The sequence below is a fragment of the Taeniopygia guttata genome, chromosome 5 (genome assembly GCF_048771995.1).
Source record: "Taeniopygia guttata chromosome 5, bTaeGut7.mat, whole genome shotgun sequence".
In the NCBI taxonomy this organism is placed as follows: domain Eukaryota; kingdom Metazoa; phylum Chordata; class Aves; order Passeriformes; family Estrildidae; genus Taeniopygia; species Taeniopygia guttata.
The window spans coordinates 21,372,243-21,385,545 of NC_133030.1; the positions used below are offsets into that span (position 1 = coordinate 21,372,243).

General features: G+C 35.3%; 1 protein-coding gene across 1 annotated transcript in view; it reads right to left on the minus strand.

Annotated features, from left to right (window-relative positions):
* Positions 1-6,837: 6,837 nt before the first annotated feature.
* Positions 6,838-13,303, minus strand: part of CPT1A (carnitine palmitoyltransferase 1A) — a 37,736-nt gene continuing 31,270 nt past the window's right edge. The window contains exons 18-20 of the mRNA XM_030274080.4: positions 13,042-13,146; positions 11,376-11,468; positions 6,838-9,921 (exon numbers count right to left, since the gene is read on the minus strand). Of these exons, the coding sequence (XP_030129940.2) occupies positions 9,835-9,921; positions 11,376-11,468; positions 13,042-13,146 (285 nt within the window). The 3' untranslated portion in view covers positions 6,838-9,834. The remainder of the gene's footprint in view (positions 9,922-11,375; positions 11,469-13,041; positions 13,147-13,303) is intronic.

Sequence of the window (13,303 nt, forward strand, 5' to 3'; positions counted from 1 at the left end):
AGTGACTTGTTTTAATCCAACATTCTGTAAAGGGAATGAATGACACTCCTACATTTCTTTATGTAAATATATTACAGAGGTAATGCTCAACTCTGTTGAGGCTAAAAATAATGTATTTTAAATCCTGTAACTAATAGAAAAAAAAACAAACCTGTATTTTTTTATACATGAAGCTGATACCAGTGTGTACTGTACATTTTGCTTTTTCCTTTTTTTTTTTTCTCTTTTTAATCTTACTGGCTTTTTTTTAATCTTACTTTTAATCACTCAGTTTCATGAAGTCAGTTGCTGTAACAATTACTGCAGTTGCAATTGTTGCTTTCCCAATGGTGATTTTTGCAATCACAGTATTTATGATTAACCATGCAAAATAATGAAAATATTTTAGCTGGTTTAAATTTTGAAATTTAAGTTCTACTTTTAGGCAGAATGTTCAATGTCTACTAAAGAAACAGGTTTGTTTCTGTGCAATTTTATTGATCCAAATCTAGACACAGCTTTTCTGTATCAAATTTACGTTTTGTAAAATATACCTAGTCCATCAAAGAATCCAATCTAATTATTGTGTATACATCTCTATGCATATTATTCATGTATGAAAGCATCAGCAAGACAGAGAAATTTCACTTTTGTACACAGCATTTGCATTCCACATAGGATTTTCCAAACATGCTTCCAGATTCAATTCTTGTTTTTCATGCTATGGATTATATGAAGTCATCTTCAGCCCTGCACGAAATTCTGAGCTTCTGTGACACAAATCTACATCAACTGTGGATCTTTCTGTCTCAGGATCAGATGAATAATTTTTAACACAAACATAATGTTTGTCTTAAAGCACATGTACTGTAGGTTTCATCTACACACTGCAATTAGCAACCCTTAAATACTGAAACATTTTTACTTACAGTTGAAGGCACTGAGATTTTCTGCAGTTATGTGGTTTCTTGGACTTTGTAGCCCCTAAAACAAAAGGTAAGCTACACAGGTTGAGAAAAATAAAGAGAAAAAAAAATATAACTACAAGGAAATGATTCTATAGTTTTGAAATTGTAAGTACTGTTTTTATCTTTTTTTAATTGCTGCTACCTAACAAGTCTGCCTCTTACTTAAAAAGGATCTGCACTTAAATATTAAAGGAAATAATTAGTGTTAAAATTACAGGCTAAGCACATGCTAATTAGATTTAGAAACATCTCAATTAAGTAAGATAATGAAATGTTTTTGAGGCAAATGAACTGCACAATTACATTGATATTAAGAAACCTGAATAAAAAGAAAGATGTGTAAAAAATCTTAATGGAAGAAAATATTCTCCTTTTTATTGTAGGAGTCATTGTGCTTTTGTCCACCCCAAAAGAGCCTTTCTGAGCCTTTCTCAGAAACAGTACAATCTATTTAATACCAAAGTTAAAGGTTCACAAGTGAAATAAATGTATTTTTCTTACAGAAAATCTGTATTTTTAATTCTGGCGTTACTTCTAGTGGATTTTCAAACCAGAAACCATTATATGCAGGAAGTATAGAGTGCCATCTAAACTACTGTGTGGATTAGAAAATATACACAACTGTTACTTTCCAGTTACACAGCCTTAACAACTCATTTTAAAAAGAGGAAAAGGAATGTATGTTGAGCTTTGTAAGATTATAAAATGAATCTTGAAACTGTATTTAATTAATTCCCATCTAAGGAAAGAAGAAAACAAAAAAAAGGAGACCAAAGGACAACTCAAAATCTGAAGAGAATAATCCCAAGAAATGTTAAATTCCTTGTCTTAATTCTTATACTTACTGTCGAGTAGAACAGAAAAAAGCTCAAACAAATAAAAACTAAAGAACATATTCCCTCACGCTCCCCTTCAGGTTATTTTCCCCTACCATTACAGCAAATAAATTATAATTTGAATTTTAAAGAGGAACATGACCTTTAACTTGAATGTGTCTGTTTTACCCTTCTATGGCTTCTGACAAATAAAAGCAAACCTGGGGCATTTGCTGAGAGATGTCCACACTCAGCACCTGCTGCTGCTGAGAGCAGTATCTGTGCTTGTGTGGTGCTCAATGTGAAAAGGCCTTGTGCTTCAACTTCTATCAAAATAAAAGGCTATATAAAATTATAATAATAAATAATGAAATAAAGCATGGCAAAATATTTTGAGGAAGCTATATTTAGGTAAAGAAATACTTATGTACATTAAAACTGAAACTCAAATATTTTGTTGCTGCTTAAATAGCACTAACTTTAGGACCTCAAAACCCAGGGGTTTTTTAACAACTTGATGGCATTTCAAGTTCACATAAGTATCTAAATAGAACTGAGACATTCCAAATCCCAAGACTAAATAAAATCCCATAGCCCCGAATGCTTCTCATCCGCAGAGAAACAGTGTCCCTTGGTGGCAAAAGAGGGTAAATGCAGAAGTATTCAGGGACTTGTGCTAAATGTGCTTTATATGGAAAGTAATCTATATTAAAACTTCCAATAATTTTAACATATCCATCACTCTTATGTCGCTGGAGTGCCTAGCAATTTTTCAGTTAAAAAAATAAAAAAATTAAAATAATATGGTGGTGTCTCCATTACATTTGGCTCATCTGCCCTGTTCTTGCTTAAGAACAAAAACACAAGCAGTTGCAAATTAACAATCTATGATATACTACCCGACAGTATATTACCCAGAAAAAAATATAAATCTGTATCTATAGAACATCAAATTATCTAGAGGCAATTTTCATTTTTATTGTACCTGATTGAAGATCATTATTTTGGACAGGATAGTCAGGAATTAGATGAACTAATTTTAGCTTCTGTGTGCCACGACTGTTTATAGTAACTATATTTGAGTACCTAATTCCAACTGGCAGATAACCTGGAATGAAAAATTAATGACTAATTTTAATCTACTAAGATGTAATTCCAAGCACATAAAGATTTTCCTAAGAGTACCACCTATCCAATAAAGCTTCATAATCAGAGACTGGAATCTCTCTAATGGATCATTGTGCATTAAGATGTTTGCTTTTTCCCCCTTAATTACTGGAAACACCTATTAACATCTGAAACTACAGCTCCTTAACATGCCATTGTAACACTTAATGTCATTTATTTAGTGGTGATTGATAAAGCAAGAGTTTTCCTTTGGATAAAGAAATCTTCACATATGTTTTTCTGTTTGTTTGTTAAACAGCTGTTGAATAGAAAGTAATGTTTTTATATATAAAATAGCACTATATATATATATTTTTATATATATATGTATGTAGCAGCACAGCTAGATAAAACTTAGATTGTCAGTTCAAGGAACCTACCTTATTATTCTTGATATGGCACTTACTAAGTGTGACTTTCCATGCTAGCACAGTACAAATTAGTCAATTTTCTCTAGCATATAATTTTGCTATCAGTTACAGCATATAATTACCACAGGGCTGGAATGATTCCTGTGTGAACATCTGGATTCCTCTGCTATATTGTGCAATGCTAATAACTTGCAGCCAGACTTGTAAACGTTTGTACTCTGAAGAATTGCTGTCTCAGTAACAATACTGACTGCTTCCCTTACTTCAGCCAGGAATATAAAATTCTAAATCTTAACAGGTGTGCTTTAAAACCTACTTTAAATTCCAAACAAACACAATAGATTTTATAAATTTTTCTGCATAAAGCATGTTTTTTAAAGCATGGATTGTATTCAAGTGTAGCATTGAATTGTGTTACACACAATTTACTAAATTGTGAATAGTCAATTTAATTGTCAATGGCAGAATGATTTTTGCTTGTATTTCAAGTAAAAATATTCCTAAAGAATGACAATGAACAGTAACATACTTCACAGAAATAATGGCATTCAGTGTTTTCAACAGCAGGAAGCATTCTCTTATTTCTAAATGGCCCTGAAGAAGCTAGGCAATAGTCACAACCATGTATGTATAAAAAGACTTAATCTTGAACTATATACAATTGACTGAGGATAACTGAGATTTAGTCAAAGTAAGAAACAGTCATCTGAAACTGGATTACAAATTCAGCTGTACCATAAATCAGATTGTTCCAAAATGAACAATTGTGTGCTGTGGCATTTCATCACAGATGTGGTACCACTTGCACTTACTGGAAACCAATCTTTCACCTACCTTGCCAATCCACCAACTCATTAATGGAAATTAAATCTGAATCAGCCAGGAGGGCCAGCCCTGTCCTGGGGACATCAGGCACAGCTGGGCAAGGGAGGGGATTGTCCCCTCTGCTCTGCACTGGGACAGCCTCACCTCCAGTGCTGGGGGCAGTTTTGGGTGCCACAATATAAAAATAATAAAAAGCTGTTAGAGAGTGTCCAAAGGAGGGGCATGAGGATGGTGAAGGTCTCAAGGGGAAGCTGGGTGAGGAGCAGCTGAGGTCACTTGGTCTGCTCAGCATGGAGAAGACTGAGGGGAGACCTCATTGCAATCTGCAATTTTCTCCTGAAGGGAAGAGGAGAGGCAGGCACTGATCTCTTCTCTCTGGTGCACAGTGCCAGGACTCAAGGGAATGGCCTGAAGCTGTGTTAGAGCAGGTTTAGGCTGGATATTAGAAAAAGATTTTCACCCAGAGGTGGCTGGGCACTGGAACAGGCTCCCCATGTGGTCACAGCACCAAACCTGACAGAGTTCAAGAAGTGTTTGGACAATGCTCTCAGGCACCGGGTGGGATTCTTGGAGTGCTCTGTGCTGGGCCAGGAGCTTAACTTGATGATCCTGACATGTCCCTCCCAACTCAGCATGTTCTACAATTCTATGATTACACTGTCATCTTCCCAAAAGTTACACTTCCAGATTAAGCCTTGCTGCTCTCAGTACACACTTTGACCTCTGAATAGACAACCTTAAAAATCCTGTTTACAAAATTCCACTACCTTTCAGAAAACTCTTTCATGAAAAGCCCAAACTTCTATAACTTGTCTTGCACATACCTTGGAATTTATATGTGAATAAGGATTTTATATTTGATAAAGAATTTTAAGAGAATAACTAAGTTGTAAAGAACATCTCTGCATAGGTAGGGGATGCTGATGTTAGAGGCAGATTTGAGTACTCAGCCCTGTTCCTTTACATACACTGCAAATGGGAAATAAGCTCAAATACCAATGAATCAGCTGCCCAGGGTTATTTGGTGCAGTCACACTTGGCAGTTTGGGTTCAGGTGGCCTTAGGAGAAGATCCCTTCCTAAGAGTCCTGATCTGGAATCAGAATGTTCAAGGGAAAGACAAGAGCCAATCAGACTTGAGCCTTGAGGACCAGAAACAGGCAAAAAATCCAGATGCTATTTTGCCTTGCTCCACAACGTAGGTTATCTACAGAGCAACATTTTTCTTTGCCTCTCATTTGTGAGCAAATCAGATAGGACAGTGTTTGAAAGCACCTCTTACCCTCTGGCACTTAGAATAAAGCCCATTTTAGACAGTCAATGGTTGGACAGATTATTCCAATTAGCATAAAACCTTGCCTGCATACTTATTGCTTAATCATACACAGAAGCACAAGTCTGAAGTACATCACAGATATCACTGAGGGAATTCTAGTACATAAAATAATGCATGTCTTGTTTATAAAAAGATGAGTGAACTCCCTTGCAGCATCAGTAAAAGATTTTGACATCACTGCAGCATTACATTCTTCTGAAAGAAATAATACTTTTTTTTTTTTTTTTTTTTTTTTCAGTAAAAGACTTGCTGGGAGAAACAGATTGGGTGTTTGATGTCTTTGAAATAAAAACATTTATTCTTACCTGCAACTGGAGATAGGAATCATATGAATGCCTGAAAAAAAGAAACTTTTACATATAACTATTTTGTGCATTAAACAATTCATTTTTAAAAAGCCAAATGACCAAACAAAACCCATGACTTAATGACATTAAAATGGGAAGCTACATATATTTTCATGACATACCAAGGCATATAAGTGCTGTGGCCTGTTCAGCATTACCAGATACTGTTACATATTTTGAATATTATTTCTGTTTTTTCTGTTCAGTGCACAGTTCTGGTTCAGATGCATTCACAACTATAACAGCATCACATTCAATACCTACATTTTTGTTTTCAAAATAAACCACCCAAACAGAAAATGGAACAAAGACAGAAACCAGCTACAGCTGAGTTTTCTAGTTTCAAATTAGAATTTGTTTGAACTTGACAATTTGCTCTCCACCTGTGTGTGCTGTGCTTCCTCCTTACATAGAGAGCAGTTTAGGAAGGTTAGCAAGCAATCAGTTTTATTTCAACACAATTCTTTTTCACCTGATCAGAATTTTGCTCTAATACCTTTAAGAAAAAGGCAAAGGAAGGAAACATTCAACTATAGTGTGATAAACAGTAAGGAAGCAAGCTGGTCAGAAAGATTTTTCTAAATTTAATTTTTAGCTCCTGGTACAGAGACTAACAAACTTTCATTATCTTCAACTTTCAAGAAAGCAACTGTTCCACCTGATCACATCTTTATTATCTGTATGACTGTTCCTTCTGGACAGAGAATGCTTGAAGTTGGAACACTGCAATTTTTATGTGGCATCACTACAGAAAAAGGAAAGTGGACACAATTTGATGGCACACAAGGGTGAATCCGCATGTTCAGCTCCTTTGGGAGATGAAATTCCTTGTAGGGAATTAAATGTGTTCATTAACACATTCCCTATTTACTAGAACACATGTTTAAATCACTGCTAAAATAAACGGAACAGTTCACTGCTACTGTTCCTAACTGGATTTAACAGCAAAGGTTTCACAAGTCCTGATTTCAAGAGACTACAGCAAGGGAGCTGGGAAGAAGATATAAAAGATACTAAACATTGTTCTAAGTAGTGGTAATTGTGAAATTTTATTTTGTTTTTTGAAGTCACAGAATTAAGTAGAAAATAGAGACAAAGTGTTGGATGTAAACAACTAACAACAGATGTAAAGTAACTAAACAAGATAAAAAAAATCTGCTACCTTAAATTAATACATTTTACATGAGACAACAATTGGTACAAAGGCTGAATTAGAACCATGATTTTCAAGGTCAGGCACACACTTCCCTAGTCCCTCAAAAGCCTCAAGCCTTAAAAGAATATTCAGAGGGGAACAGTATTAATCCCAAACAATGGAGTCCTGTAGATGGACTCCACGCTTTCTTAACTTCTGCCATGAAATAGCTGAAATAATAAATTTGAAAAATGCTCACTAGAGGTATATCCCACCAATTCCACACTTCTGTTTCATAAACAGAAAAAATTATTATCATCCGACCTGGCTTTTAGCCACCTCCTCAACCCTAAGTTTGATCTCCTAAATCATTAATTGAGAATCAATGATTGAAGGATATAGTATCAAATTAGTAGTTTTACTGGAATATGCACATTTAACTTTACAATAAAATACACTGTACTAGAAGGTTCATTCAAATCTAAGTAATTTCAGTTACATTCCTATGGCTTTGAGCAAAAAAACCCCAAGCAGTTTTACCGTATGTACACAATATTGAACATCAAGATTTAAATTATTTATTAATAACCTACATTCACTGTGGATTTCTAAGATTTACATCCAAAAAGCATATTTTATTTACATGCTGCTGACATTTTAAAGAAAAAGAAATAAAATATTATCTGTTCAGGAACTACATCTATTCCAAAATTTAAAAAGCTACATTTAACAGCACAAAACATTTTAAACATTTACAATAAAAAACAGCTTTCTGTGCCAATCATACTTACTCTCCAAGAATGCAAAATTGCACTAGCTACAATTAGACTAGAAACACGTAAGACCTGAGAGTCAAATCTAAACTTTTTTTTTTTTTTTTAAAGGAAATCCTAAAAGCTAACATGTTAATTTAAACACAGACTGGTCAGTGGTCAATTAAAAAAAAAAAAAAAGCCAACACCAAAAACAACCCCCAAAACCCCCAGTGCATCATTTCTGCATTTCTAAAAATAGATCACTATAAAATTGTTGCAGTAGCTTGATAAGTGCCAGGCCTGCCAGATGCAGTAAGGCTTATTTCAAAGTGTCCTGTCCCACAGACTGTACCCTAATCAAATAATGAGTGTCTTTGATCAGTTCCTGTGAGGATTCCCACATTTATATAAGCATGCAGTTGCTTAAGTATGCATCTTGGATTTTTGAGGGTTCCCACCCCAAGCATACACACACAGGTGTTTTAATAGCTAGATCAAAGTAAAAATAAGCATGAAGAGGCATAGAAAGTTAGAAATACTGGCCAAAAAACATTCAAAGTCTAATGAGAAGTTTTATATCCACCCCAAGGGTCTTTTAAACTCAGCAGAGCTCAGGAGCATCATTCACCATATTAGTAACCATCATGTACCTTATATAAAATAATAATAATAAAAAAAGGTTGTGCTAACAAGTACACTTTACTGCACTGCAGGATGTAAAAAAGGTACCACACCTATAAAGCCTGGGGAAGAGAAGCATCATGAAAATGTTACTCCATTTGGTAGCAGCCATTTTATTTCTGCACTTGGAAACACCATGCTCCTTTTTGAGTGAAAAAGCTTTCCCCTCCCTCTCTGCATCCTTTAGAAACTGCTTGAGCAAGAGCATCTCCCAGGAGGGGTTTGTGAAAGCCACGATTTTCCCACTCTGGGGCTATTTCCCATGGCTTTGCCATGCAGCAGTGGTCCTTCCAAGCAAACTGCAACCAGCCCACATGGGCAGCTATGCTTTGCAGACTTCCCAACAGGCACCATTCAACTCAATTAACATTTCCCAGGACCCAGAAACCCGAGTGACCACCAATTCCACTCACCAAAACAAACACGTGAAGAATATCTGTTCATCCCAAACAAAGTTAGTCCTGCCCTTCCCTAAAGGCTGACCTTTGCAATTTAAGACAGGAACATTTCATTAGAATTTTAAACCTGACTGCGACATTTGGGAACATATTCATGTCTGCTTATGCCACTTCATCCCAATTTGTAATTTGAAAACCAGATCTACATTACTACAACCTTCCCTTCTGCACTACTGAAACAACTCCCAGCATATGCCTTTTTCCTGGGCTAAGGATCTTTGTTTTTCTAAGGCACTTGCATGAACAAGCACACAGGTCCATTTATTTATACAGAAATAAAATCAATGTCACGAATAGGCTTGTAAGCAGTAAGAAAAATGTGATATCTGCCAATGAGGGGGAACATTGTACCAATCCAATGGCTGGGTTTCTTTTTTTTCTTTTTTTTTTTTTTTTCTTTTCAAGAACCATAACATGTCTACACTTCGTGTGTTAAGGTGGGTTACAGCAGGGATTTTTTGGTATGTTTTACAGAATTCACCTCTAAAAAGAAACCAAGGAAGGCAAATGGCCACAAGTTTTGTCACTCATTTACATAAAGCAGCAGATACATTGAAGAACATTATGCTATTAATACATAGCAAATCTAAATTTTCTAGTATTTAACTTGGTGTGTTTTATCCCTTTGATTCTGGAAACAAATAAACTAATTTAAAGTTAAAAAAAAGAGAAAGTGTATACAAATTAAGAGAAAACTGCAGAAAGTTAGAATATACATGACCTCGTGCAATGGTACTATGCTTCCTCCCAAGAAACACAGAAGATTTTAGAAGTCATCCTTTCTGAAAGTAAGCTCTTCCATACTACTAACAAAAAAACCCCCAAAAACCACAACAAAAAAGACACATTTAATATACTGCTAAGGTTTTAATAGGTGATCAAGAAGGTGCTGACTCAGTTTCTTCTCCAGCTACTCTTCAACAAACCTTGCTCTTGTTCACTGTGCAGAAGAGTTCTCATCCCACCAAGAGGAGATTGCTTGGCATCAAGAAAGCAGATCACTTTGTACAGTTTGTACTAAGGTTAAATAAAGCCATGATGTCAACCATTGCTTTCTCAATGTTCTTTCCAAAGCGATGAGAATCCTTTAAAAACAAACAAAAACCAAAACCAAATACTTGTACTGTCCATCAACAGACATTTTTCAGGCAAAAGAAGAAACTTTGTAATATTTTGTAGTTTTGGAGCTTCTGGAATTCAGGGATTTATTTTACCATGCAATGGGGATTTTAATAACAGAAATGTTAAAGCTATACAGATTAATCCAGGTTTATGCTAGTACTGACCAATGAGTTCTTCATTATGTGTTTACTTTCCTACAGTCAGAAATGGGATCATATCCTTTTGAAATCAGATGCACACATAGCTTTCTGCTACTTTAAAATTGCAGGGTTTTGATATTGCTTTTCCTACAAGATTTTGCAAAAGCTCATTTCCAGAAAACAAAGGAGTGTTCAGTGAGTAGATGACTAACGACTAGAAACTACTGAAAGAGCAGAAAAATTATTTTTGAGTTCCTATCAGAAATGCTGAATCATTTGCCATTGAACAAAGAATTAGAAATGAAAATGGCAAATTTCTAAGTGTAATTTGTTCTGTTTATTCTAAGCACTAGATGAATGGTACAAGAAAGAAATTAATATTACAAATATAAATTATTAGGTACATTACAGGATCTACTTCAATGAGCCTACTAATATCAATGCCCCACACACAAAATGGCTGCCTTTTCTGTATGGACCTTTGACTTGTCTGATAAGTAAAAACAACAGAGTGAAATTTAAACTACAAGCTAACAGGCATCTGAAGAACAATTTCAACTATGAAAAAACCAAAGTTATATTTCCTAATCTTTAATGATTAACCAGAAGCACCATGATCTCCTGGACAAGTTAAGGTCAAAAGAAGAAAACTAGGTCAGCTATGTAACCCTGAATGAACTCAGCATATTCAGTAAGGCCATAAAAATATAAAAGGGAAGGATGAATTGAACTCAAAGCAGTCCTCCACAAGAGCAATATATTCAACATATGACATCTACTATTCTCAAAAAATGGGTGTTATTTTAATAAATTTTTGACTAATTGTTTCTTAAGCAGATTATAATTTATGGGTCAGCTTCATTCAGTATTACTTAAACCAGGAAAGTTTAAATAGACAGCATTTTACTCTGTCTTTACAGCTGCAGCTTGAGACAAGCCAATCAAAACTGTAATAAGAAAAACCAAGATATGCCCATCTTTCTGTTTAGGGGACACATGTGATCATTTCACATGAGTTGCAGGGAACTGCACCTGTGTAAAGATGATCCTGGGCCACGTGGTTTTTTTATGCTTGAAAGCGTAAGTGAAATAGAATATGGTATTATTGGTTCATGAAGCTATTAAATTTATACAACCGGAGACAAAAAACTCCAACAAAGCAGCATATATTGAGAAAGAAAAACGATATTATTTATATTTTAGACAATGAGTAAAGCAGTTCTATAAGCACACAGCAGAAGAGATTTATTAAACCATAGGAAAGGACTGACTCTTACCGTCTCAGAACAAGATATTTTGCTGGAGACATGGAAATGGATGGAATTTTCATCCAATATAATGTAAGAAACACCATAACCATCATCAGCCACCTAGGAGAAGAAAGAAGAGAAAAACACCTAAACTTTTTGTTTCTCCTTCATTCTCAATCAACTTATGTACAATTAAGAAGTTGTTGCAGTTTTTAAAACCAGTTGCATTTTCCTCAAGTAAAATTTCAACTTCTATATTTAATGCATAATTTCTGAAGATTGGCTCTACTTAAGGAATAGTTCTAGTCTCATCTGAAGTGCATGGAATAATCATTTTCTGAATATTTGTCTGTAATATTTCCCAGCTTTAATAGTTGGAAATAAAATAGTTATTGAGGTATCTTTTTTTAAATAGAAAGACAATAGAAAGTCCTGGTCCTAAGCAGCTATACAGCTTCAGTGCTTAAGCAGCAAGGAATAAATTAGTTCAGTTGTAACTTAAACAATTGGGATCATTCTACAGATGTAAACAAACACAGTGTAAAAGCCTTGCATTATAAAAACTTGCCAAATGCAAGTTCTCTTTTGACTCTACAGCAAACATGATTCTGAACACCCGTATCACGAGCAGAGGTCTGGTCCAATTTCAACATTAGTAGCATTAACTGTGCCACGTTTCAGACTGATGTTGTATTTAAACTATGCCTGGTAAACACAGATTATCCTGATGTCACCCCTCTTCATGTCTTTCCTAACTCAAAGGATCACAATCTTCCATGTCCTTGCTGCCACTGCTGCTAAGCAGTCTGACAATCTTCTCACTCTTCTCACTGTTAGTGCTACAGAGATAATCTCTACTGAATGCTTTAAAAAACCTTTAAAACCAGTAAAAAAACACATGCATGGAAAAGTGATGTACTGAATCTCTGGGCTAATTGAGCAAACCAAAGCACAGATTTTGTAAACAAAAACAAAAGGAAAACTGTTAGAAAACCCTGCAGCCTTTTCTATTGCCTTTTGGGCATTCGGAATACTGACTTCATAATGGTTTGAGGAAATCAGTATCTCAAGAATGAGCAGTATGGCCACAGCCAGGCTTCCTTGATACTTCAAGTCAAATGAATTCCAACTTCAAGAACTGCTGAAAGCTGTATCTGGTTTCCTGAAAGTCTAAGAAGCCATAGAACATGACTGTATTCTTGACTTGGCTATTATTCACACTTAGGAGGGCAAGCAAAACAATGGAGGAATGTATGAACACATTTATTCATCAAGCAGCAAATATAAGAATAAGCAAAGTATAAGTACTTTTACAAATCCCAACCTTAAAATCCAGTTTAAGTAATAAGGCATTTGTCACTCTAATAACAGCCTGATGTACAGAAGATCTGGGCATAGGCAATGTGATAAGAACTCAGCTTCATCAGATCTCTTTGCCATGGAGCCCTGTACCACATTTCATAACTGTGTATTTCTTTAAGAATAATCCCTTCTTGTAGTGGGGTACCAGAAAAAGGCATCACAGGTTTTTCTGAGCACAGCCACATCATGGGAAAGTATTACGTACGTGCATTTAAAAGCATGAGCTACACCTCTGATATGCAACAATGAGGGATTACAGATTTGACATTTTTTGACTGGTGTCTTGGAAGTAACTCTTTTTTTAGTGGGTACTTGTATTTAGGAAACATACCGGTCCAAACCCTCCACCAGAGGATAACAACTCCGGGTTCTTCTTCAGATCAATGTGCTGCTGGGGTGTCTGACTTGTTGACAGCCTCCAAGGTTCTGACAAAACCTTTATTAGATATGAAAGAGATGCAAACAAATAGAAAACTCTGTTTAAGAACGTGCAACTTTCTCAAAAACTAGTCAAGATAGCAAGTGTTGTAACAAGTGCAATATTGCTTTATAAACTGTCAGAAAACACTTTATAAAGCAATATTAAAGATACC